The following is a 26,472-nucleotide window of genomic DNA, read 5'->3' as shown; positions in this document are numbered from 1 at the left end:
AGAACTGTCTGTAGCCCCGGAGTGAGGCGTCGTGAACCGAAGCAGACAGCGAACTGTGGCACAGTGCAGAAAACCGAAGCTTTCCCTCCCTGTTTGGTTTTGATGTGTCTCATGAAAGTCTATTGTTAAAAGTTTACCTTTAAAAAAAACGGACGCACTTGTTTGATTAGCTGCTCTCTGATTTTAGCCTGTTAGCTTACAGACTGAGCTCAGATCGTTCCTGTGTTAGTTCATTGAGAACATCACAGTTTTACATACCTGCTGCGTGACTTCATCTCGGGTCTCCGGCTGATATACAGCAGTCTGAGCCAGTGGCGGATCTCATCATCCTGGACGACTGTTTTTAATGTTTTTAACCACGGAGATTTCTTCTGCATCATCAGTCTCTCATTGTTAAACTCTCCCAGAAACTGAAGACAGTTGTGCCATTTCCGCGCTTCTTCTTCTTCTATTGAGTAGACGGCAGACTACACATGTCCAAGGGTAATACTGTCCTCCTCAGGCCATTGGCATCAAGTCAAAGCCTTAAAGTCTGGTACTTTGCGCATGGTCATTTTTTACGAACAGCAGAATCACAAGACAAAGCGTGCCAATGTTTATACTTTTCACTGTGACTGCCAAATAGATGAAAAAGTAGATGTTAAAAAACAACTTATAGTTTTGTCATTGCGCTGGTAGAAAGCTATGAGTTTCTGTCCCTTTGTCTGACCTTAGAGACTTATTTTAAAAGGAAACATTACAATCCTTTAAAGCAAGTATTTTCACCTCTGTTCCCCCCTCTGTACTTAGCTTTTTTGTTGTCATGTCAGTAATTGTCCAGTTGATGGCTCCCTTGGATCACAAGCCTGTCTCATGAGTCCAAGTGAATATATTCTTAATAAACAGCTTTGAAGAATTTGTGACCAACTTTGTTTAATTCGGAACATCATCATCATGAGTCAAACTCACTCTTGGATCTACAAAATATTTAACAAAAACAAACATCACTGAATCATAAGGTATTTGCTCCAACTCTTAGTCCAGAAACACATGAGTGAACTAGATCAGCTGCTCCTCCAGTTCAGCTGTGGATTTATATCATTATTTATATTTGTAAAGTGGATATGCAGTTTTTCAGTACTAATATAAGCATTTTATATCATTGCTTTATTGACAGATGTTTGGTGTTCAAGGTCAGGCATCAGTTTGAAAAAAACAAACAAACACACTGAGTTGAACTTGAACTTCCTACTGACAAAAAGTAAAATTGGTGCAAAAATAACCAGAAACATATAAGAAGCATCCTGGAGGTGCTGCAGACAAGATAGGACCAATAACATGTCAACAGGAAATCCTTTTTACTAATTTGTTTATTTCTTTTTAGATTTTTACTCTCCATTTTAAGCCATGATGTTTGCTGATACTGTGTTCCTACTGTTTGTTCTCATTAATAGTTCTGTTTTTAACATTCTGTGCTGAAGCTGGAGGAAATGTTTCTACAGTGTCAGATGATACAGCTCCAAACTAAATAAGTGACTAACTAACGATGCTTTAATACACTTTACTATAAATTATGATATAGTGCACTTTCTTAAAATTTCTTATTGCTCTGTAATTAATTGTTTTCTTTATAAATGTACAAATGAGAATAAAATCTGTGTGATAAAGGAAGGTCTGTAGACTTCTCTGTTAAGATCAGTGAAGAGAAACAACAACATACAAATACCTAAGAAAAATATTCAGTAAACATTTAGAAGATAGAGAAGTTTATGTTGTCATGTGGAGAAATTTTTCAAATAAAAATATCCATAAGCATTGATAGTCTCCATGGCTGAACAGACACAGGAAAGAGCTCCACCTATAAAACGTAAAAACATCAAGACAACATGTTGAAGATGTCGAGGTACTGCCCATAATGTTTGACTGACATCTGATTTATGTGCAGCACATAAATACCACAATAATGATGGAGAGAAACTAAAAGGGAACTAAAATACAGATTTAAACTTACAACAATATGAAAGACTTCAGTCTATTTCACTTTAATCAACTCAGCAGTGTCTCCATAATAACAGTAAAGCCTCAGTCCAGCATAGAGCGGCTGAGTGAATGTGGTCTGGACTCTGTGGAGGAGAGTCATGGTTTCAGAGACGCTGTAGAAGGACAAAATACCTGCTCTGTGATCCAGGTACACTCCTACTCTGGAGGAACGAGGACCTGAGACAGGAGTTTGGATGTTGTTGTACCGAAATGTAAAACTGTTGTTGTCACAATATAATGACCAAGATTTGTCATTATGTCCAAAGGGACATTCATTACCCCATCCTTTTCTGCTGATATTCTTGTATGCAACTGCTACATAAACTCCTCCCCCTCTCCACTCCACCTCCCAGTAACAACGTCCAGTCAGACTCTCTCTACTCAGGACCTGAGTCCACCAAGTGAATCTGTCTGGATGATCAGAATAAGACTGTTGTTGAATCATAAATGTTGCTTTTCTGTTCCCCTCTGATAATAACAGCTCTTTGTTTGCTGTGTTTGGATCCAGTGTGATTTCACATGAATATTTTAAGAATCCAGCTCTGGTCTTTGGCTCTGGTTGTGACAGTAAAACATCCACTTCAGTGACTGTCAGTGAGATGTTTGTCCGTTCCTCTCTCAGAATGTCCTGTAGTTTATCTCTGACCTCTGACACAGCTGCTGTCACATCCTCAAAGTAGCTCAGAGGACGGATATTGATGCTGGATGAGTCTGTAGACTCACTGAGTGCTGACAGTGAGGGGTAGTTGTGTAGAAACTGGATGTGATCCTCTGTGTGTGAGAGCTGCTTCAGCTCAGCATCTTTCCTCTTCAGCTCAGTGATCTCCTGCTCCAGCTTCTCCTGAAGCTCTTTGACTCGACTCACTTCAGTTTCCTGCTGGGATCTGATCTGCTGCTTCACATCAGAGCTTCTTTTCTGGATGAGATGGATCAGCTCAGTGAAGATCTTCTCACTGTGCTCCACTGTTTGATCAGCAGACTGATTGATGGCCTCCACCTCCTGTTGAAGCAGCTTCACATCTTTCTCTCTGTCCTGGATTCTCTGCTGGATGTTTTGTCGACTCACCTCCAGCTCTCTCTGCCTCTCAGTCCTTTCTGCTGCAGCTGAGACTGTGTCGTGGCCTTTATGTTAGTAGTAATACGATGGCACCTGTCCAAGATGGCGGCCAACCAAACCGGTTTGACAACCGGTTTGACCGGTTTGACAACCGATTTGACCGGTTTCGTGCGTGTGCGCATGCGCGTTCAGTAATACGATGGCAGTAGTCCAAGATGGCGGCCAACCAAACGGTTTGACAACCGATTTGACCAGTTTCGTGTGTGTGCGCATGCGCGTTCAGGTGTTCTTACCCTCTGGGCGGGAACGACTCCTCCTAGTGGGATGTGCTAGGTTGTATGGGTATAAAAGCGATCCTTTCACATTCTAAGAGCATCACCGCCACGGTCTGAGGAGCACCGACACATCGCGCTAAGGATCCCCGACGCATCGACCTAGAGCACCGACACATCGCGCTAAGGATCCCCGACGCATCGACCTAGAGCACCGACACATCGCGCTCGCTAAGGATCCCCGACGCATCGACCTATGGAGCTCGGAATGACACCCAGCCAGGACATCGCCCATGCCACAGGCACTCTAGGTATGTCTTCAGGAGTATGCAGTCGGGGTCCTCAACGTAAAAAGCAACGCTGTGGAAATGCCGCAGATGGAACTGTATTCAAGTTAGAATATCGAGGCGTCGAAGGGTATGTGTATGCCATTAAATATACCGAAGGGACAGTTGTGCTTAGTGTAGATTGTGGTGAGGGATTGTTTTGGGGGGAAGCCCAAGTCATGTCTACTAAAAACTGGAAGCTCTTCCGCACCGTAGTGTGTGCGGACCTGGACAATGTGGGTTTCCCAGAGCTGCTGTATGTTTCCCAGTGGAACAGTGCATCAGGCCCTGAGCTTTACAGGGTTGAGGCTGATCGTTTCAATCGCAACCCCGACGACTTTATTTTTCTCAGTGTATGTGATGACAGGGATAGTCTTATTGCTTCCAGAGGGCTTGAAAACTGGAGGTTAAATCCATACCCTCTAAACCTCGAAGAGCGCACAAGATGGTTTAAGGACTTGTTTTTTATACAGTGGTGCGACTGGAGAGGTTTGTCGCGTCTGTTTAGCCAGATTGATGACGCGATCAAGAGGGACAGACTCAACACTGCGTACGAGAGTATTAGAAAGCGCCTTGTTTTTGACGATCTGGCGAGTTGTCCGAAGACTGGTTTGCCTGGTACCCTGTGTAAACCTAAAATCATAAGACCTTCCGACAGCTAAACAATAAACTGGTAGGTTTAATGTGCGGGTGTGTGGGGTTGAGTGTGTATCTATGTGACAAATTAAGAGCTTGTGGTTTTCATTTTACAGAGAATGACACGCCCTCGTGGGACCTGTTGGAGTCACCATCAACAGAGCTGCTAATCCCGACCCCCCAGACTCCACCACCCTCACCACAATGCTCGCAGGACCCCCTCATATCAGACCTGTGGGATGAAACTGTAATCGACATCAAACTCGCAACTCTCCACCTGTTAATGTTGGCTTTGAATGAGTTTATACAAGAGACATGTTACGGATGCCAAACAGGCCACCCCAGTCAGGTGCAACACAGCTGCTTGCAGGAATTGTCTGAGTATTTCTTCGACACCTACTATGATGATGTGATGATAAGGCTCCAGACTGACCGATTCATCCCTGCCATCCGGCTGTTTGTACGCTCATCCACTGCAGATGGGTCTGGAACACAAATCCGCAGAGTTGCAGAACACATCATGTGTGAACTGAGATCAGAGCGATATATAGTATGCGCCATTAATGACAACATTGGGCACCTGCTAGATGCAAGTACTTGCGCCCGCCGTGTTAAACCAGCCATGCTCCGCATGATTGGAAACTACTGGGCTGGGTTACATCTGGTTTAATGTGGGGTGTCCAAGTATCCATTGTCTGTGATTGTGTCTTTGTGAAAATTAAATAAAAAGACTTGTTAACATCAACATCATAGTCATTTGTGGTTTGTAAATCATGGAAAGCACATTGCATAAAATATATCATGATCCAGCCCATCCTGCGGGGTTAGCCAGTTTAAATAAGCTACGTATAGCGGCAGGGGAGGCATCAGGTGTAACACCTCCACTATCTCAGGTCAAACATTATTTAGAACAAGACGACACCTACACACTCCATAAACCTGCGAGGATCCATTTCCCCAGAAATAGAGTATTGGTGACAGGGGTCGACAAACAGTTTCAAGCCGATCTGGTTGACATGTGTGAATATGTGACAGATAATGATAATGTGAGATATCTGCTAACATGTATAGATGTATTCTCAAAATACGCATGGGTTAGATGCCTAACAAACAAGACAGGGTCTGTTGTATCAGCTGCTTTTGAAGATATACTTAGTGAGGGTAGGATCCCTGTGAAACTACAAACAGATGAAGGCAAAGAGTTTTATAATGCAACCTTTAAACAGCTAATGAAGCGATATAATATCAAGCATTTCTCAACAGCTAGCGAGGTTAAATGCAGTATTGTCGAGAGATTCAATCGTAGCTTCAAGGGTAGAATGTGGAAGTACTTAACATCAGCCAACTCCCGGAGATATGTAGATATCATACCAGATCTCACACAAGCATATAACAATGCTTATCACAGATCTATCCAAATGGCTCCGGCAGAGGTGAATAAGGATAATGAGAAGTCGGTCTTCAACGCGCTGTACAAAACGAGGCCTCAGAGGGAACTGCGCTTTAAATTTAATATCGGTGACACTGTACGAATATCAAAACTGAGAGGAAAGTTTCGAAAAGGATACGAGCAGACCTACACCGATGAGATTTTCACAGTCAAGGAACGTATAGGGAGACAGCCCCCAGTGTACAGACTAGTGGATCTAGCAGGAGAGGTATTGAAAGGGTCATTTTATGAGCCTGAGATACAACGTGTGGTTGTTGATGAAAACAAAACATTTAAAATTGAAAACATATTGGCTAGAAAAAAAGTGGGTCGGAAAAAGCAGGTGCTAGTGAAATGGCTAGGATGGCCCAACAGCTTTAATTCGTGGATTCCAGAAAAAGACATCGTTGAGGCGTAATTAACTCAGATGACGCAGCTCTACACACATTCATTCAACACTGAGCATAGACTGAGAAAGCATGAATAAAAAGAACAACAATGCAGGCTTCTATGTAAGCCTCTTCTCGAATGCTTCATCACATGTTTACCCGGGTAATAAGATATCTAATTTTAGAACAAAGCTAGCAAAACCTATTGTTTTGGATCAGCCATATGAGGTCGCTGTTATAGAGATACAGTACCCACGCATATGGCGGACTTTTCCACAATCAGATTCGGAAGTGGAAATTCATGACCCCGTCAAAGACGGAACCATAGCCATAACCATGATCGAACTGTCTGTGGGCCATTATGCATCTGTGGAACAGATAATAAAAGAATTTAATTTTAAATGTCAACAGCACCAAGCCACTGGAGACATTAAAATGCAGTACAACGCCGTTAGTAACCATGCCTGTGTTATGGGGCCTAGGGGGACTATTCTCACATTTAGAGGGAGACTGGCGGAAATCCTAGGATTCAAAACAGGAGAACCGTTTGCACTTCATTATAAAAACACATATGCCCCGCACCCCGCAGACATATACGGGGGAAAATATAACATCTTTATTTATGCAGATATCGTTGATTACCAGCTTGTGGGTGACGCCCACGCGAGGCTATTAAGAGCTATAAATATTACAGACGATGACCGCCGGTTGCCTATTCTACAATTTGACAGCCCACACTACACACCTGTGTCAAAGACATTAATCGACGACATAGAAATTGATTTGAAAGACGATCGAAATCAACACATACCCTTTTTATACGGCAAAGTGTTTGTCAAGTTACACTTCCGACCGATAACACAGCATTTTTGAAAAAAAAAGGATGGCCGTCTACAACTCTGATGACTCAAAATATGTAAAATACTACTTATCACAGGCTGGTGGAGAGCTCGGAGGGTATGTTGGGACCAGTACACAATATGGGACAGGTCTGGGTGGGTTGTTCCGTAGCTTGTTTAGATTTGCAGTACCGCTGTTTAAAAAAGGAGTCAGCATAGTCAAACCACACCTAAAAACAGCCGCATCGGGCATAGTGTCTGATGTCATAACCAACATAACCAGACCCTCAACCACTAAGCAGGACGGTAACGGCTTGTATGTGTATACGCCCAAACCATCTAAGACCCCACCCCCAGGGCAGCCGTTGTCTAAAAAGCGTAAAACCACAAAACCTAGCAGGAGAGCCACCAAACGGACACCGTCACGCAGAGTGAAGAGACCCAGAACCACTCGTTCAAAAACTGCAGCGCTTGACATATTCTAAATGGCACTGTTACACAGTCATTCTGGAGAATGTGTAAAAACAGAGCTCGATCTTTTTACTGTCCCATACACACAGACTAGCATTGAGAAAAGTACATTTATTGAAATCCCACCTGTATCTGCAATCACTGATGGAGGGCCGATCGAGTTTTACATCTCATCGTCGGGTGAAGATTACCTGGATCTAAATGACTCATATATCTACACACGGGTGAGAATCACAAACGCTGATGGCTCAAACCTGGCTAGGGACGCTAATGTAGGATTTATTAATTATCCTGGATGCAGCATATTTAGTCAAGTCGATATTAATTTGGGAGACCGGCTCATTAGTCAATCATCCAATACATATCCATACAGAGGTGTGATAGAATGTCTTATCAATTATAATAAGGACACTTTAGACACACAGTTCAGCACCGGGTTATTCTGTAAGGATACAGCATCACACATGAATGACACATCTATAGAAGGAGAGAACCAGGGTCTGATGACCAGAGGTGGCTACACAGCAAATAGTAGTATTGTTGAATTGATTGCACCAGTACATGCAGACCTGTTTTTTCAAGAAAAACTGTTACTTAATGGAATCGACCTGTCGCTGAAATTTGTGCGCTCTAAAGACGAATTTGCTCTCATGACAGCGGATGCCAATGCATACAGAGTTAAAATTGTCTCAGCCAGTCTCTTTGTCAAGAAAGTTAGTGTATCACCTAGCGTCAGACTTGCACACAGCAAGGCATTGCACCATGCAAACGCAAAATACACGGTAGACAGAGTATCTTTAAAGACCTTCTCCATACCTGCAGGGGCTAGAATATCAACAAATGACAATTTATTTATGGGTAGGATACCTAAATTTGTCATCATTGCATTCATAGACAATGAAGCATACACAGGCTCCTACCAGCGTAATCCATTTCATTTTGAAAACTGCGATATAGAATTTATGTCTTTATATGCTGATAGTCAGGCTTATCCTGCTAAACCATTCCAGCCAAATTTCCAGAGAAAACACTATATCAGAGAATTTTACCAGCTGATACAAACCACAGGAAGACATTTAAAGGACAGATCGTTGGCCATAACACGTGACGACTTTGGTAACGGCTACACTTTATTCTGTTTCAATCTGGAAGCTGACGAAGGACATTCAGGGAATGTGTCGTTAATTAAAACTGGGAACGTGAGATTGGAAACCCGTTTCAGAAATCCACTACCCCGTACAGTGAACCTCTTGTGTTATTCTGTATTTGATTCAGTCATTGAAATATCTAACATGAGACAGGTGCTCTTGGACTACTATTGAGACAAAAACGGTCATGAACACTATAGAACTATCAGCCGTGGTCGGCGGCATTATCAATAAAAACACACATTTCCTAGGCGTGTTAGCCTATGATCAACTAACCACTGAACGGCTTCAAAGACTCCCTGCTATGTGTATTGTAAACACCCACCCTTCTACGATGCCAGGGGAACATTGGCTTGCTGTTTATATTTCGAGAGACAGACGCGGTTATTTTTTTGATAGTTTTGGTCACTCGTTAGACAGTTTTCCCCCAGCAATAAAGATGTTTCTTCTAAAAAACTGCTCCACTGTTTTATATTCAGGAAAACAAGTGCAGAACGACTTCTCCATCACATGCGGTCAACATTGTGTATTTTTTTTATATCATATGCAAAATGGTGTATCTTATGCCCGCCTGCTTAACATGTATGGGTCTGATTTAATTTGTAATGATGCTATGGTGTGTCGATTTGTCAACAACATACAACCTGTTGCTGTATGCAGTGATTATGTGTGTGTGCAATGTGGATACTGATATGTACTAATGAGAATAATAATAAAAACAACATGAGAGCATGATTTAATCGAGTCAATGGTATTTATTATCAAATCTCGTATATATATATATATAGATTCATAACATACTTTGTTTAAACATAAAAGAAATCAAACATTAACCAGTAATAAAAGACATAAAATATTTAACAGTAATAAAAGAAAATAAAACAAAACAATTTAGCAGCAATAAGTGAAAAAAAAACACAACAGTAGAAAAACACCAAACAGCAAATATTTTTAGCAGAAAAACAATTTCTGCAATAAGAAAAAAAAACCTGAATTCAAAAATCCAACCACTCTACAGGACCCCCCTTTAATTTGTTTTTTTTATTCTTTATTTTTTTTAGTGTACTATGTCGCAGCGGTCCACCGGGGGTGTTCTTTTTTGGTGTGTGTTTTAAAAAACCACGGTCTTCAGACAGTGTGTGATCGGTTTTATACAAGGCGACGGTCTTACGTATGCCTGTGTTAGATATGGCTGATAACGGTATGTTTAAATCTGAGAAAGCTTTTAAAAACTCTGTCCAACCGATAGGTCTCAAACCCTCAGAAGGTGTGTGTGTGGTTGTGACGGCTTTAATTAGATCATAAATGTGTGAACCAGGGATGGTTTGTTTATCAACAACAATTTCGCCTTTGTCATTGTAAGAGATCAAGTGTGGCGAACGGTTCACCGCTGATAGAATAAGTTCTGCATTCCTCCTACTCCTTTTAGGTATGTGTGTTAAAACATTCTCCGCAACAAGATCCCGCACCCCGGCATCACCATGAACAGGCAATGTGTCCGCCGACTGGGGTTGCACATCCCTGTTAAATTGTTCAGGTAATGATAAAGACAATACATTCTTTTCACGGGCACCTTGTCTCACAAGGGTGAGGTATCTTTGGAGAATATCGCTGTATTTTTTAGCCTTCTCATACACATCTATGTCAGAATCTTGTAACACTTGTAACATCTCCTTGTCCAACTCGTTCTGAGACTGTTGTCTGATGGTGCCTGTTTGCTGCTGCTGCTGCTGTTGCTTTATTAAGTCCAACTGGTGTTGGGGTACCAAAAACATCTTTTGCACATGTTCCATTTTCACCTGTTTGCTATCAGACTGGTTATGAAAGGGATTGCAGCCCCTAATAACGGCAGTAAAAACCCTCCAGATTGGTTGATTGTCTTTCTCTTTTTCAAAGATTTTATTTTTTTGTCTGCAATCAGTCTGATTATTGTTTTTTTCTTTTTTAGCTGTTTGTACTGCTGATTGGTCAGTGGAATGTTACCATGCAATACATTAAAGGCTATCTCACACAATGCATTGATAAAATCTAAGTTTGAATTACTAATAATAACTCTGCGTAGAGTAGGAGGAGCCCTGTATATCATCTCCAACAGAGACAGATTCCTCCGCATGCGTGATGACATCCTCTCACCTCTTTGCTGATTTTTGTTTTGGAATGTAAACAACCGGACGGTCTGACAGTAAATTTGTTCTGAGTCTTAAATAGTCCGGGGTCTTAGCTTTATAGTCTATTAAAAGATACCCGTATGTTGTCGATGTGGCATCATTAAACGCTTCTATAAAATATTTAGTATTACCCGGAAACATTTGCCTGGCTAAAAGCATAACCTGATATTTATCTCTCGGATTTTTAAACAATATTAGGTAATTAGTGTTCAAGGAAATGGTTCTACTGGATTTTCCCTGAATAAACAAATTCTGAACTAGATATATACAACTCAAATTCCTATGATGCACATACTTTGTGAACACATTTTGTACTTCTAAATTGTTAGCTGCATCGTTCATCACATCGTCTATAATTAACAAATTGTTCTTTTCTGCAGGCAGAAGGGTGTCATCAGCAAGAGATTCGGGTATACCGTTAACAAAGTTTATGTTTCTTATCTTAAGAAGCTGGTCATATAGTGTCTGCCAGCATGAGTATATATACACAATGTTATCAATGCTGCATGATATAATCCTGGAAGAGTTTTCAATTATGTTTTTAACAAAAAAAGTCTTGCCACAGTTACTGGGACCGCTGACCACCATGCTGAACGGATGCTGCAACCGGGCGTCAAACCGCTGTTCTAATTTAAAATCCATAAGGAAGGGTTGTGAAGTCTGGGAGCACACGGCGCTTATTGTAAACAACTTTAACTTTTTTCACAATGGTTTCATTCTTCAAATGAAGCTTCTTTTTATCGCGTCTGATGCTATCAGACACGGCAACTAGGTGTGCGTCTGATGTCTGATTGGCTACAAACTTGCGGACTAAACCTTTCAAGGAGTCGTGGGTGACAACTTTCGAGTTTAATGCATTCAGTGTGACGCCTTTACATTTGACCTGGGTCTTGCCCAGCGATGTGTGATACGCATAACATTTTGGCCCACCGGAAACAAATTCCGCTATGTAATCCTCCACACCATCCTCTCCACAATCTAATTCACTTGTGAGATCCCCCAGAAACGGACCTAGAGGAGGCATCCACTCGCCAGGGCGTGCCGTGAAAATGACACTGTCCGTGTCACAATACAGCACGCGCTGCTGCAAGTTGTCTAGCAAATCATACAGCATGAGTCTGGCGTGTGCAGTGGTCATGGCCCCGACAAAGACATTAACGTCCTTCACACGGGAAGCTCTACCATCAGCGTGGCGCCACTGCACCATTGCGACGTCGTCAGAGATGAAACAAAACTGACGCACGTCGTACTGGTCGCTAAACATTAGCTGGCTAAATCTGGAAGGGTCTGTAATGAGCTCAGATGATGCCATGTTTGACCTCATGCTGAAACGACCCCATAACGAGTTTAACAACAGCTTGTTACAGTTACGAACAGCTTTATTTACACAAATCTTGGATGGGTCTAGCATTATTCCCTCCTTCTCATAATACTCGTCTATGTACTTCTGCTGTTCGTCAGGTGTGTTCACATGTTCAGGATACCCCGAGGCCTCCTGTTTGAGTTTTAGGAAGGCTTTCACATAGTCTTTAAACAATGTGTCGGTCTTATTGGGGAAATGCCACACCTCATCAACAGCAAGAACCCTGTATCCCTTCTCAACAGCTTTTTCAAGCTCAAATGAGACCCATGTGCCTTTCAACACCCGCTCACTGTCACTGTGCCCGCATGCAGTATGCTGGTTCTGGTCTTCAGCACACATGCTGCAGAGTGGAAACATCAGTTTTCCATGGCATCTGTAGGGTAGGACGGGGTGAAAAAGACCCTTAGGTGGGAGCACTGTGCATTTAACAAAGCCGAAATAATTTTCTAGCTTGTCAAAGTTGGTGTAAATGACTTGAGGGTGTCCTACAGGATAGTCTTTTTTAGACTGCACTGTGGGATAAAGACTGGTGAAGTCGTAGTAAAATATTTTTTCATCACAAGCAGTCTTGTGGTACAGCTTTAGAGCATTTGTGCGACCGCCAAAAAGGGCGTCTCGGGGATTCAGGCGTTCTGGCTTTCTGTACGTATGCATGAAAGCCACAACTGCAGGGTCTGTCTGCTTCAAGGCAGCCCATTCACACTCCCACATCACTATTACGCTCACACTGTGTTGTGATCTCAGTGCATCAACTTTGTCACAAAACATGCGATGCAGCAGTCCATAGGATGCTTTGCTGACAGGATTAACTTCACTCTCGGGGTAGCATTTAACACAACCGTGGTGAAAACATCCTGCAAATTCATAAGCTGTATTACTTGTGGGGTCAAAACCGTCCACAAAATACGGTCCAACCCTCTGTTCGCCTCCTCTGAGAGCATGTTTTACCACTTTGTTGGTGGTGTGGGACACATATTGAAGCCATTCAATAGAGACGTTAGAAAACGTCTTGTTCTGCTCAACGTATGCCCCTTCATACGTGAGAGCGAGCGCGTCTCTAGGCAGAAACAGCGTTTTATACACACCCATACTAAATGCAGCCAGTGTGGTATACATGAATGGATCAACTTGAGTACAACCCAGTAGCGTGTCACGATAAATGATGCATGCTTTACGCAGGACATCAACATCGTTAACACAGTAACGCCTGAGTTCAGCCTGAAAATCAAAGGGATTCTGTGAGGCAACCTGGTACCATTCCATGAATCGCACCTTATCGCTTTCAGACATGTGCTCATAGCCGTAGAAGGAGGGGTCTGGGTACGGGCCCACATAACGCTCATTATCCCTCGTATTAAACCTGTGTGGGAAATGGCCCTTCTGCAGGTCTTGAAAACCTAAAGCAGAGGGTATTTTGGCAAGGCCCATGGGCAAAAAGCTGAACGAATCAATCCACCGCTGGTCATAGTCCCTGTCATGCATTAAAATCACACGGCTGCCGCTCATTATGACACTAGGTGTTATGCTCTGTCTGACAAAGTACTCGAGGAGTATGTAGTTATCAAAGCCAGATGCATTATGTGCTATGAAAGTGTACCCACGAAACCTTGGGCGTCTGTAATGCTGCACAAACGCCTCCACACACTTTAATGTATTAAATGTGAACTTATTGCCCTTCAGATCAGACGCACACACAAAGTTAGCCTCGTGTTTACCGTTGTGGTACCGCGTCTCAAAATCATATAAAATGTATTTATCGTTAGGCTTCTGTTTTTCAACAGGCTGTATGAAACACTGATGGTCGGAGTCTCCTGCTAATTTAGGTTCGCGGCAGTGCTCGCATCTAGGCTGCGCACATTTGTGTGGCAATTTCTTGGATTCTCTATATGTGGTGCCACAGTGCATGCAATGTTTCATATTATCACAGGGGATCATGTTGTGTTTTAATTCAGGTAATTTGTGTTGTTGGTAACAGTGTTGTGATTTGCAGATGCGGTTACAGTCGCTGCATTTCACTGTGGGTCCCCTGTGATGTTGACAGAGTGTGTAACATGTGTTACATCTATGTTTACAGCTGTGCTGTAATGGTGTATTATATATACTGTAACAGAAATTACACACATAGGATCCCCCCAAAAAAGCGGTCGGGTTTAAAATCAGGTGGTAATGTTGATTATGGAGATACATCATCAACGTGTTAGGGTTTGGCTCTTCATGTGTGTAAAAACATTCCAGGCGTTTACGCCCTTCTGTGTGGTAATAGATTACAATCTTAATGTTGAAGTGCTTCTCAAATTTACCGACATCAGAGAATGATACTTGCTGTGTGTCGCATAGACCTACTTCAGCATGCATCTGTTTAGCTGTAGCAAGTTTTTCATGCTCAGAGGATGATGAGTTTAATGAATGTGCTATGCATAGGGAGAAGCACAAATTGTTGTTTGTGTTGTTTGGTGTGTATAAATGTCTGCCTTTCTTTGAGAGAATCTCATCATAAGGTATGTGCGCCAGTCTTAAGCGAGACCCGCCACTACTGTTCTGAGCTACCGTGACAATAAACTCTAATTCATCATCACCGATAGATTCATCATTACTCTGCATAACTTGTGCAATTTGATCGAGAAACAGCTCCGGATCATACCGATCATCAGCGTTTAAAACAGCCTGAACATCTGAAGCCAGCGAGGGGCCACGCAGGACCACGTTTAGAACACTGCCCTGTTGGGATCCCGCCACAGCTCTGTCTATCACATTGGCTAAGCACTCGCGCACTCGCGCCAGCACTTGTTCTGGATGATCGAGACTTATACCCCTAAAATCAAGGCGTTCACGCAATTCGCGAGCATTAAAATTAGGTATCTCTCTAATGTGTGACTGAGAGCGGCTGCCGGACCCAGACTGCACAACGGACTCAATAACAACTGCAGTAGCTGCAGCAGAGGTGACCCGGCTAGATTGTGCATCAGACGCAAAATCACCAGCAGCACAAGCTATATGGTTAGCATCAGTAACAGCAACGGCCCGAGCAACACCTGCTGTACTATCACTATTATTAGCAACAATAGCCCCATCAGCAATAGCAGACGTAGGAACAGTCTGACAAGGATGTGTATCGGATGAGGCTGATGCAGGCACCCTATTAAGTCTAGCTATAATATCGTCTAATTTTTTATCTGTTTCTTCAGCCCACTGCATAAAAGTCTCTAAGTCAAAACATCTAACAGGAGTGGAGGTTCCGTTATTATGTTTAAATAATTTATTTGGAGGGTCCATGGTCTGGATTTTAAAAGTCAGGGACTTGAAATTTTGCTGCAGATGTTGTCTAATGTACTACACACTTTGTTTATGAGTTTGGTAAACTGTTGCCTTTGTACCTGTGCTTCTTGGTGGTATTGATTGAGTCTAGCTTCAATCAAACATAATTTATCAGCTATTGAAGCTATATGACTCTGTTCAGCAGGCTGAGCGTCTGGAAGCTTTATGTAAGCATCATACGCCGCTGATATTTGAGAGTCTGTTATGCCGCCTTCTTCGAAATCTATGTGTGAATCAACGCTATTTCTGACACATTCTGGGGTGGTGGGTATATGAACTAGATCAAAATCTGATATACTGTACTCAAAAACATCAGAGAAATCGCGAGGTAGCCACTCACTCGGGGGTGTTGCAGGTTCGCTGATGAAGATCGGTTCTGACTCTCCACTGTTGCACAAAGCTCCAGGTTTTTGTTGTTCTGGGAGGTCGATACTGCTTAAACATTCCAAAAACGTCTGGAATCGTATGGTGTCCTGATCATTATGAGGAGGGGTGCTGTTCTGCAGTCTGTGAAGATAGATAGACATGTGTTAAAACATATTATACATGTACCCATTTCAAACTGAATAAGCGTGTCTCCCTCTCTATCTCTTTTTATCTAATTTATATATGCCTATGCTTACCTTGTAGTGTGCGTTATTCGGGATGGTCCTGCTTCTCCACACACCCGGTTCTCTGGCGTGGTTCTGTATGTGTAAAACGGTCAGTTTAGAACATTTGTAATTGTTTAAACCCCTTTAAAAAAATACACAACTATACATACCGTTGTATACACACCTGATGTAAGGTTGGGCTCTGTGGTAGCGGTGTCTGAATGTTTTCCTGCTCAGTTTGTTAACCCTGGAACAAACAAAAACGTTATACATAATTTAAAACAATCGCTAGTTTAAAACATACATACGTTTAAAAATCCAGTAATGCTGTACACACCTTGTGCCTGTTAGAGAACTAGTTCCAGCTGTAAAAGCGCCCGTTTCTAAAGAAAAGGGTCCTGGGCCGTTCTCCCGAACTCCTAAAAATTAAGCTTTTGTTTTAGGAAAAAAAATAGTTTGAATATCCTATAATATGTTAACATAACACTTTTTAAAAATCCAATAATAGGTTTTGTTTTACTTACCGTTTACGATGTCCATGTTATAAAGAACGATGTTCATGTTATAAAGAACGATGTTAGTGTTGATGATCGCAAAGAAAATGGTGTGCTCTGCAGCGAATCTTGAGGCGTAAATGGCTCAGGGTATCGGGCTCTGAGCGTGTTTTTTTTATATAGGGTGGGTGTTTCCAAAAAGAAAGGTATGTCTCCAATCAATTTAAATGAGACCCTACAGGGCTTTTGTCTTCTCAAGGAATTACAAAGGAGCCGATACTTCAGACAATAGGCGGGGTCGCCACCCGACTGGTACCACCTGCCCCATTTACCTTGTCGAGGAATTACAAAAAGAGCCAATACTGGCCACTTTAAACAATAGGTTGGGCCCTTGTTCGCATGGTACTCTCAACAACTAAGTGATACCCGCGGTGGGCTTTTACAATCCTGAACAAATTCAAACAATTAGCCAGCTGTTGAAAAGTTGGAGCGGGTCTGGGCGACTGGTTTTAGAAGTATCACTGTAGCGTTTATTTTCTAAAGGGCTGAATGTTATTTGCGACTATCTGTTGTGTTAAAAACTACTCTGAAACCATGAAACCACTTACAGAAGAAATGGCCCGTTTGATCCGTTTTTAAATAAATAAAATGCTTGCATCGGTGCAAGGTGTGACACCAGAATCACAAAATGAGTGTATTTAAAAGACGATTCGTTTGAAAAGAGCGATACTGGCTGCTTTGGGGGAAAAGGTGACATTGTGTGCAGCGTGTTTTAGAAGTATCACTGTAGCGTTTATTTTCTAAAGGGCTGAATGTTATTTGCGACTATCTGTTGTGTTAAAAACTACTCTGAAACCATGAAACCCCTTACAGAAGAAATGGCCCGTTTGATCTGTTTTTAAATAAATAAAATGCTTGCATCGCTGCAAGGTGTGACACCGGAATCACAAAATGAGTGTATTTAAAAGACGATTAGTTTGAAAAGAGCGATACTGGCTGCTTATAGCATTTATTTTCTAAAGGACTGAATGCTATTTGTGACATTTACTGTGTTAAAAACTAGCTGGCTGGCTTTGTCTCACTCTTAGTTCAACATTCCGAAATCCCGATTTTTAAATAAAATGATCGCATCAACCCTGGAAAGAAACCCCAGTAGATGTGTAAAAACTAGTTAAATTAAAACTAGGGGTTTGATTAAATGAAACGCTTGTGAACATGCTGACATCACCCATTCAGAAGAAATTCCCATTTGTGCCATTTATAAAATAAAATGCATGCCTCACTGCAAGCTGAGACATTGTCAGATTTAGAAAATTAGTGTGATTAAAACACTATTACCAACACTTTTGACTAGAGCACACCCTCTTTGTTAAGGCGCACTGTGAACCAAAACAGCTTCCACTCCGCCAAGAATGAAACAAGAAACAAAGAATTGCTTTTAAGAACACATGCATAACTGAATGTTGCGATACACCTAAGTGAAAAAATAGTTTAATTAAAAACCCTATGGTTTGATTAAATTAAAACCCCGTTAAAAACACATAAACTCATATAACCCCTCTGATCCCCTGTGGTATTTCCACACCTGAACACGCATGCGCACACACACACGAAACTGGTCAAATCGGTTTGGTTGGCCGCCATCTTGGACTAGTGCCATCGAATTACTGAACGCGCATGCGCACACGCACGAAACCGGTCAAACCGGTTGTCAAACCGGTTTGGTTGGCCGCCATATTGGACAGGTGCCATCGTATTACTACTTATGTTCATCCACAGGGCAGAGATAACAGATACTCTGCTGATCAGTACGGCAGAACATCTTCATCACCTCATCATGACGAGAGCAGATGTTCTCCTGGAGCTTCTTGGAGGGCTCCACCAGCTTGTGTTTCTTTAATGGAGCCACATCATAATGAGGCTGAAGGTGTTTCTCACAGTAAGATGCCAGACAGAATAAACAGGACTTGAAGGCTTTTATTTTTCTTCCAGTGCAGACATCACAGGCCACATCTTCAGGTCCAGCATAGCAGTGATCAGCAGGAGCAGCTTGGAGTCCAGTCTTCTTCAGCTGCTCCACTAAAACTGCTAACATGGTGTTTTTCTCCAGGACAGGCCTCGCTGTGAAAGTCTGTCTGCACTGAGGGCAGCTGTAGATTTTCTTCTTTTCCTCTTCATCCCAGAAGCTTTCAATACAGTTCATGCAGTAGCTGTGTCCACAGGGAATAGTCACCGGATCCTTCAGTAGATCCAAACAGATCGAACAAGAGAAGGTTTCTCGGTCTAGCTGAACTCCTTTCTGCGCCATTTCTCCTCTCAGTGTCAGTGTCTGTGTAAGTTTCACTTCCTTAATATAGAAACTGGTCTGATCTGAACAACAAGTGTTGCTGCTGTGAATGGGGCCTGCCAGCTCTAACACATGTTGGTTACACCCATCTTCATAATGTAGATCTAAAGGGGAGGGAACACAGAACGATATGGACAGACAGGAGGTGCTGAGCTAGAGAGCAGGAAGAAGAGGAAGGGCTTTCATGCTGTGATTCATTCCAGAAAGCAGGAAGAGGCTCTGTGTTTAATTGTTTTTCTGTTCAAACCTTTAACTAAATAATATAAATGTCAATAACTGGATGCCTCTCTATTCTTTTTGTTAATCTGCTAAATGAATAGTTTGTTTCTTTTAACAATTCAAATAGCAGAAATGAACAGCTGACAGCTTGTCAGACTCAGACTGTAAACCATAGAGACAGTTTATATATACATTTAGTCAGGGCAGTGCAGAGATGTTTAAAGGGGCGGGTGCTCACAGTTAAAAAGGGCACATAGAAGCAGGCTGAAGAACAACAACCCACATTCATCAAGAATCTAATATGGAATCACATCACACTACATCACTGTCATCAGGTGGGCACAATGCAAAGCAAACGTAGCCCATTTTTTACCTGATGGGTACAATGTTGCTGTTTGGGGGGTTGCTTCTGCTCTTGCTGCTGATAGTGCTGGAGGGCAGGGCTGTGTTGATCTGAGACTGTAGAGATTAAACAGTCCACAGGAGAGAGGGTAGCTGATTAAACAAGTGTTATGAGATAATAATAAAACGCAAAGATTGGTCACGGCGCTTGGAACCATAAGGCAACAAAACTGGGAAATAAACTAAGCTCTGCCTGTGAATCACTCTTTGCCTCTCTTCTTCCTTCCATCTCCTCATCTCATCTATCACATTCCACTTGCTGTCCATCTGAGAACGAGGCACAGTTTGCTATTGAATTCATCTATTATTTAATTATACATTTTAACAACTCTTGCACCTAATCCATAATAAAGCAATGATAGAAAAATGTTATAGAACAAAAACTTTGTGTTTATTATGTCTGTGAAGGTTCTCAGTCATCCAGGTCATCGTAGTCAAATCAGCTTGCAAAGAAAAGCGTCTGGACTTGTTTAAGTTGCTTGAAGACTGTTGAAATCTCCCAATTCTTTGAATCTTTGGGCTGAAGGAAGGACAATACTCGGTGTATAAATGCTCAATCAACAATCATTTATTTCCATACAATTCAACAGTCAGAGCATTACAACGTCCGGACGGGAGAGATGCCTGCAGAGGTTCGACAGCATGTCTCAAAATGGTAGCAACTTTCACAGACTTTTATAGCTAGTCACAGCCCCCCTCTTTGTCATAAAAGCTGCATCTTCACATGTTTTTCTAATTCTTAGCGAGCCTGGCTCCTGACCTTGCCTCCCTGTCTTTCTGTGTGAAGCAGGAAGGGGGGTAAGGAATGTGGTTTTATCTCTTCTGCCCAGACACCTAGTCTCCCTCTTACAGCCTTCTTCACATGATTCAGCAATAAAACATCTCAAGAAAACAGTGTCAGACATTCACAGCTGATCAAGGATACAGAGTAATGCACACTTTGTCTAATGAACTACAAATGATTATGTTTCTTTTATTCAAGAGTATAATAGAGACTAAACTACATACATAGCACACCATTAGAACTAAAGGATAATATATGGCCTACAGCTGTTAAGCTAATTTACTACATTGACTACTGGTCATAAAATGGCATATGTTTAACTACTAGTCTCAACAAGACTTTTCACCTCTCATCACCTCTCATCCGAGAAGCTTCTTCAGTTCTAAGATCAAATGGTGGGGAGTCCCAGATTTAAAACTAGTGGGAGTATCCCCCCACAGAGGGACAAAAGGACCCCCTGATGATCCTCTAATCGCCTGAGCCAAGGTATGAAAGCCAAGGTGGCTTGCCTGTTCCATTTGCCCATTAGTTTGAGATGGAAACCGGATGGTAAGCTGACTTGAGCCCCTAGTTCCTTGCAAAACTCTCTCCAAACCCAGAACGTGAACACATGCTGTGTAAGAATCTGGCTGGTGTTCAGAGCTGATGGGAGCTTAGGCAGAGCAATGAAATGCACAGCTTTGGAGAACCGATCGATGATGGTCAGAATAACTGTTACCTGAGGATGGTGGGAGACCAGTGATGAAGTCCAGTGCGATATGAGACCAGGGGCATCTAGGAACGGGCGAAGGAGGCCAGCAGGAGGTGAAACCTAAACTGGAAAAAACTAACACAACACAGAACTGAAACCTAAAATGGAGATGCAGGGAGACGACACAGAATGATGCAGGAAAAAACACAGATGAACCGGCGAGGAGCACACGAGGACACATAGTATAAATACACACAGGGGGAGACATGGAATGGCAAAGACACAGCTGATCCTAATTGACTACACGAGACAGGGGAAATGTGAACACTAGGTTTAGTTTAAACTAAACTTTAGGAACAAAAAAGTAAGAATCAACAGAATTAAACAAAGAACCAACAGCACAGGAAAGTTTAATCTTCATGAAAAACACATGCAGTGACTTCAACGTCCACAATAACACAATCTGTTTGGGCTTATGTGTGTCAGTTTCCAGCTTTAATCTTATGTAACAAGACTCTTTATAGGTCAATAGAGGAATGAAGTCATTGTTGAACTACAGCTTGTGTGTGTGTCACCTCCACAACCTACAACAATGAAATATGATCTTTGAGTAGTGATATGGGAGTAAAATATACCATACTGATGTGAATAGGAGGTCATCTTTTCCCTCGGCTGTTAGGGTACCTGGGTCGTTGACCCAGTGTTTTGTGTTTGGTTTTTTGAGTCTTGTTTAATCATTATTCTGTTCTCTGTGTATCTTATGTTTCCTAGTTATCAGAATCAGAATACTTTATTAATCCTTCAGGATTAATAAAGTATTCTGATTTACTTTATTAAATCAGAATTCAAGGGCTTACGCTCTTGAATTTATTCAGTATTTGTTGTTTAGGTTGTCTTGGTTAGTATTTGGTCCCGTTCACGTCTTTGTCTCGTGTCTTCTCTCGTCCCTTGCTCTCTGTCCTTTTTGCTCTGCTGCAAACAGAAGCAGAGAAAACTGGAGCTTCTGGTCTTGGCCAGATCTCTTTTGAAAAAGACATTTTAAAGTCAATGAGACTTTTTACCAGATAAATAAATAAAGAACATTGTAGCGACTTCCACAGTCGCTACAGGCCGGGGATGGAGCCTGCCTATTTGCCTGACGCGCTGTCAAAGTTACGCAATAATGCGAGAGATGGAATTGTTTGCTCGTTTAATTAAAGTGCTTTGAGAGTTTACAGAGTAGTATCATCGGCTCCTGATTCAAACTCTTACAACATCACAGGCTCTAATATAACGAAGCGAAACATGTAGTGCAGCGGTCAACAAAAACTACGGCTACCCAGCCCTCCTCTCTGTCAAAATCAAAACCCGTGAATGACAGAGTGACAACGCCCATTTATGTCACCGCTAGCACCCACGTGACTCCCATAACAACCAAACAAATAAAAACCCAGTGATCATCAAAATTCAATACATTCAATTATGGCTCCTACACACCAGCCCCTAATTATTAGTATCCCTTCTAATAATTACCCATAATTAACCAAGTAGGAGACATAAAACATGCAGAGAAAAGTCAAGCATCTACTGTATTTCAATATTACCCGCAGGAATCCTATAGGTAATCTTAAAGTCTATCTTTAAAGAAAAATGAGAGACATTTTATGTCCAAATACAATCAAAGTCTGATAATTGGACCCAGAAGTCTTTAACTGTGATCTGCCTCCAGCAGTAGACACAGTTTGGTAATAGGTCGATCCAGGCAACTAGTCTGAGTTTTAATCCGAACTTGACGAACGAATCCTCTTCGGTCAGGAAAAGTCTTTATCACACGTCCCATTGGCCAAGAGTTTCGAGGTGCCGAACTGTCCATGATGAGAACCAGATCTCCCACGATGAGGTTCCTTTTTACTCCAATCCATCGCTGACGTTCCTGTAGTAGGTATTCCTTCACCCATCTTTTCCAAAACAAGTCAGACATGTATTGGACTTGTTTCCATCTTCTGTGTGTGTACATATCAGTGGAATGGAATACTCCTGGTGGTAATATCGGTGAGGTCTTTAACAGAAGAAGATGATTAGGGGTCAAAGCTTCCAGGTCGTTAGGATCCATTGAGGCTTTGGTAATTTGGCGGCTGTTAATGATGGCTTCAACCTCACAAAGTACTGTATGAAGACCTTCTTCATCCAGGTTTTGTACTTTCATTATGGAATTAAGTACTTTGCGAACCAGTCTTATCAGTCACTCCCAGGTTCCTCCGTGATGTGAACCTCCAGGAGGATTAAATGTCCATTTAACTCCCTTTTGCAGAAAGACGTCATTGACTTTTACATGGTTCCAATGTTCAATGGCAGTTCTAAGTTCACGTTCAGCGCCTATAAAATTGGTTCCGTTGTCAGAACGCAGTTCTCGAACCTGACCTCTTCTTGCATTGAAACGTCTGAACGCATTAATGAAAGAGTCAGTATCCAGTGATGGAGCAACCTCAATGTGAACAGCACGGATAGCAAGGCAGGTGAATATAACACCATATCTCTTCACCACGCTCCTCCTACTTTTTACACTGAAGGGTCCGAAGTAATCCACTCCCACCCGCGTGAATGGAGGTTCATCTGGAATGATTCTTTCATTGGGCAAATCCACCATCTGTTGATTCACTGGTGCAGCATTAAGACCTCGACAGATGACACATTTAGATAACACTTTTCTTATTGCTGTACTAGCTCCAATCAACCAGTACTTTTCTCTTAGCTTAGACAGCATGTGGTTACGACCACCATGTCCAACTTCCTGATGTATGTGTCTAAGCAAGAGCTCGGAAATGTGTTGATCCTTTGCTAGTATTATGGGATGTTTCACCTCAACCGGCATCGATGATCTACTGAGTCTCACACCCACTCTGAGAATTCCATCTTGCAGCTGTGGGCAGAGTCTTCTTAGAGGACTTGATTTTATAATGGGTTGTCCCTTCTCCAGACTCACAAGCTCCAAGGAAAATCTCCTCCTCTGACAGAACTTGATAATGACAACCTCAGCTTTGTCCAGATCTTCCACTGTAAGATTCTTAATCACAGATGTCCTCTTGAAGTTCCTCAGCTTTTCTTCCACAAATGATTTCTGTTGCTCTTTGGTGACCTCTGACTGTGGTAAGCTTGAACACAATTCTCTCCTTTTCTTCGCAAAGGACAGAAGCAAGTCCTTAAATTTTAACAGCCATGCCACTGACTTCTTAAGACGTGTCCAGGTGGAAAAATGTTTAAACAAGCGAGTAACAGAATTTTCGCCAGCTTGCTCAACACTCACTGTGGCAACTGTTTTTACCTCAGGATCATCAGATGCAAGCAGACTGATGTCATCTGGGTAGACAGGCCATTCACTCCTAGATTGTAGAAGATACTGAGGCCCAGACAACCACTTTGTATTCTTCATAAAAACATCGACTTTCACTCCTCTTGAGGCCATATCTGCTGGATTACTGGCAGTGTCCACATATCTCCATTGCGAGGAAGATGAAACTCTTAAGATTTGTGAAACTCTGTTGGCCACAAAAACCTTGAATCTTGAAGTTTCACTCCTGATGTATTTAAGAACAGAAGCACTGTCTGTCCAAAACACAGAATCCAGAAGTTCCATCTGCAGCTCTTTCCTCCAGAGTACATCCAATCGACTGGCCATGGTTGCTGCAATGAGCTCCATTCTCGGGATGGTAAAGGATTTAAGAGGAGCGACACGCGCTTTTCCCATAACAAACGCACAGTGTCGTTCTGAACAGATGTTTTCAATCAGCAGATAGGTCACTGTTCCATACCCATCCTCACTGGCATCACAGAAATGGTGCAACTGAGCACTCGTGATTTCTCCAAATCCATCAGGTTTCAAACAACGACTCACTTCAAACTTGCTCAATAGCTGGAGCTGCTGGAGCCATGTTAACCATCTTTTGGAAAACAGCTCGGTTACATTATTGTCCCAGCCGATTCCTTCCTGGCATAGATCTCTTAGGATTTTCTTAGCAGTTAAGACCACAGGACTTAGCATTCCAAGAGGATCATAGATAGAACTGACAATTGAAAGGATTCCTCTTCTGGTGAGCGGTCTGTCCTTGAGCACAATCTTGAATTTAAAAGAGTCTGATTTTATACACCATTCCACGCCCAAAACTCGCTCGGTCATTGAGGAATCCAATTCCATGTTCAACTCTTTCATTCCTATGGCTCTGTGACTTTCAGGAATTGATTCCAGCAGGCGAGTGAAAGAATAAATGATGACTCTCCTCCTCTCTCGGAGTCAGGGGACATGTTGCATGTCATCTCGGTGTCTTGGTACGCAGTGGTGCGGTGATGATGTGCTGGGCAGGGCCAGTTCAGAACAGAGTCAAGGGCATCGGGGTGACGGCAAGTTAAATGTCCAACTGTTCCCTGTCTGTTGGTGATCCACTTTTTGAGCAGAAATCCTCCTTTGGCACACAAAGAAACCAACTCGTGGTACATTAACACTGCTTCCTCATCAGTTTCAATGGACACAAGACAATCGTCCACATAAAAACAGTGCAACAACTTCTTCACAGCTTCCTCACTGTAGAGATGTCCAAAGTCATCCGCACACTTTCTGAGTGCAAAGTTGGCACAACTTGGTGACGAAGTTGCCCCGAAGAGATGTACATTCATCCTGTATTCAGATGTTGGTTGTTCCAGATCACCTTTAGGCCACCAGAGAAATCTCAATAGATCTTTATCTTCAGCTGGAATCATGACTTGATGGAACATGGATTCAATATCTCCCATAATTACAACTGGCTCCTTCCTGAATCTTGTGATCACTCCTATTAAAGAGCTTGTAAGATCAGGTCCTTGTAAGAGTTGGGAGTTTAAAGATGTTCCCTGATAACTCATTCCACAGTCAAACACAACTCTGAGTTTCTTCTTGGTCGGATGGTAAACACCATGGTGTGGTATATACCACAGCTTGCCATCATTGCGATTGATCTCCTCTTCCGGGACCTTTTCAGCATAACCTTTAGCCAGAAGCTCATTCATGAAGACTTTGTACTCAGTATGAAACACTGTGTCTCTCTCAAATCTCTTTTTTAGAAAGCACAGACGTTGTTGAACAACTTTCTTATTGTTTGGCATACTGATACTGGCATTCCGAAAAGGTAATGCTATCTGGATATGACCACCCACATATTTGGCAGAGTTAGTCACTATTTCCAGAAATCTCTGATCCTCTCTTGACAATCCAACCTGCTCATCAACTTTGCTCTCAGGAAAGTCATTCTTGAACCGTTGCTGCCAAAGCTCCTCCAGCGTGACAACAGAAATTCTGTTGACTGTAACTTGTGGATGCTTCTGATCACTTGTAGCTTCACAGTTTCCTGAAAGTGGTCCATTGATGGTCCAGCCAAGCCTTGTCCTTATGGCATACGGTCCTCCATCAACACTACACACCACTTCCAGAGGTTCCAAGGCTTTGGGAATGTTTGTTCCAATCAGAAGTTCGATTCCTGCATTTATTTGAGGCAGGGTTATGT

General features: G+C 42.3%; 1 protein-coding gene and 1 long non-coding RNA gene across 2 annotated transcripts; both read right to left on the bottom strand.

Annotated features, from left to right (window-relative positions):
- Positions 1-908: 908 nt before the first annotated feature.
- On the bottom strand, positions 909-21,406 carry LOC309694597 (tripartite motif-containing protein 16-like). The gene is made up of 3 exons (XM_082514793.1): positions 19,459-21,406; positions 18,283-18,970; positions 909-3,143 (listed from the first exon to the last, which is right to left on the bottom strand). Exons 1-3 carry the CDS (start codon positions 19,643-19,645, stop codon positions 2,012-2,014), a joined length of 2,007 nt encoding a protein of 668 aa, XP_082370919.1. The 5' UTR covers positions 19,646-21,406; the 3' UTR covers positions 909-2,011.
- Positions 15,039-16,568, bottom strand: LOC309694604. Its single transcript, XR_014272925.1, has 4 exons — positions 16,363-16,568; positions 16,210-16,272; positions 16,056-16,118; positions 15,039-15,939 (listed from the first exon to the last, which is right to left on the bottom strand). It is a non-coding gene; the product is annotated as an uncharacterized lncRNA (long non-coding RNA).
- Positions 21,407-26,472: the final 5,066 nt, after the last annotated feature.

Source organism: Aulonocara stuartgranti, assembly GCF_965226115.1.
Source record: "Aulonocara stuartgranti genome assembly, chromosome: 18".
Classification (NCBI taxonomy): domain Eukaryota; kingdom Metazoa; phylum Chordata; class Actinopteri; order Cichliformes; family Cichlidae; genus Aulonocara; species Aulonocara stuartgranti.
The sequence above is the reverse complement of the archived record's forward strand: the minus strand, read 5'-3'. Positions and strand labels throughout refer to the sequence as shown.

Coding starts and splice junctions, on each gene's coding strand:
- LOC309694597 (XM_082514793.1), bottom strand. CDS start 19,645: ATGGTTCCAAGCGCCGTGACCAATCTTTGCGTTTTATTATTATCTCAT. Junction 18,971..19,458: donor AGCAACATTGTACCCATCAG/GTAAAAAATGGG, acceptor CCTCCCCTTTAG/ATCTACATTATGAAGATGGG. Junction 3,144..18,282: donor TGCCCTGTGGATGAACATAA/GTAGTAATACGA, acceptor CTACTAACATAA/AGGCCACGACACAGTCTCAG.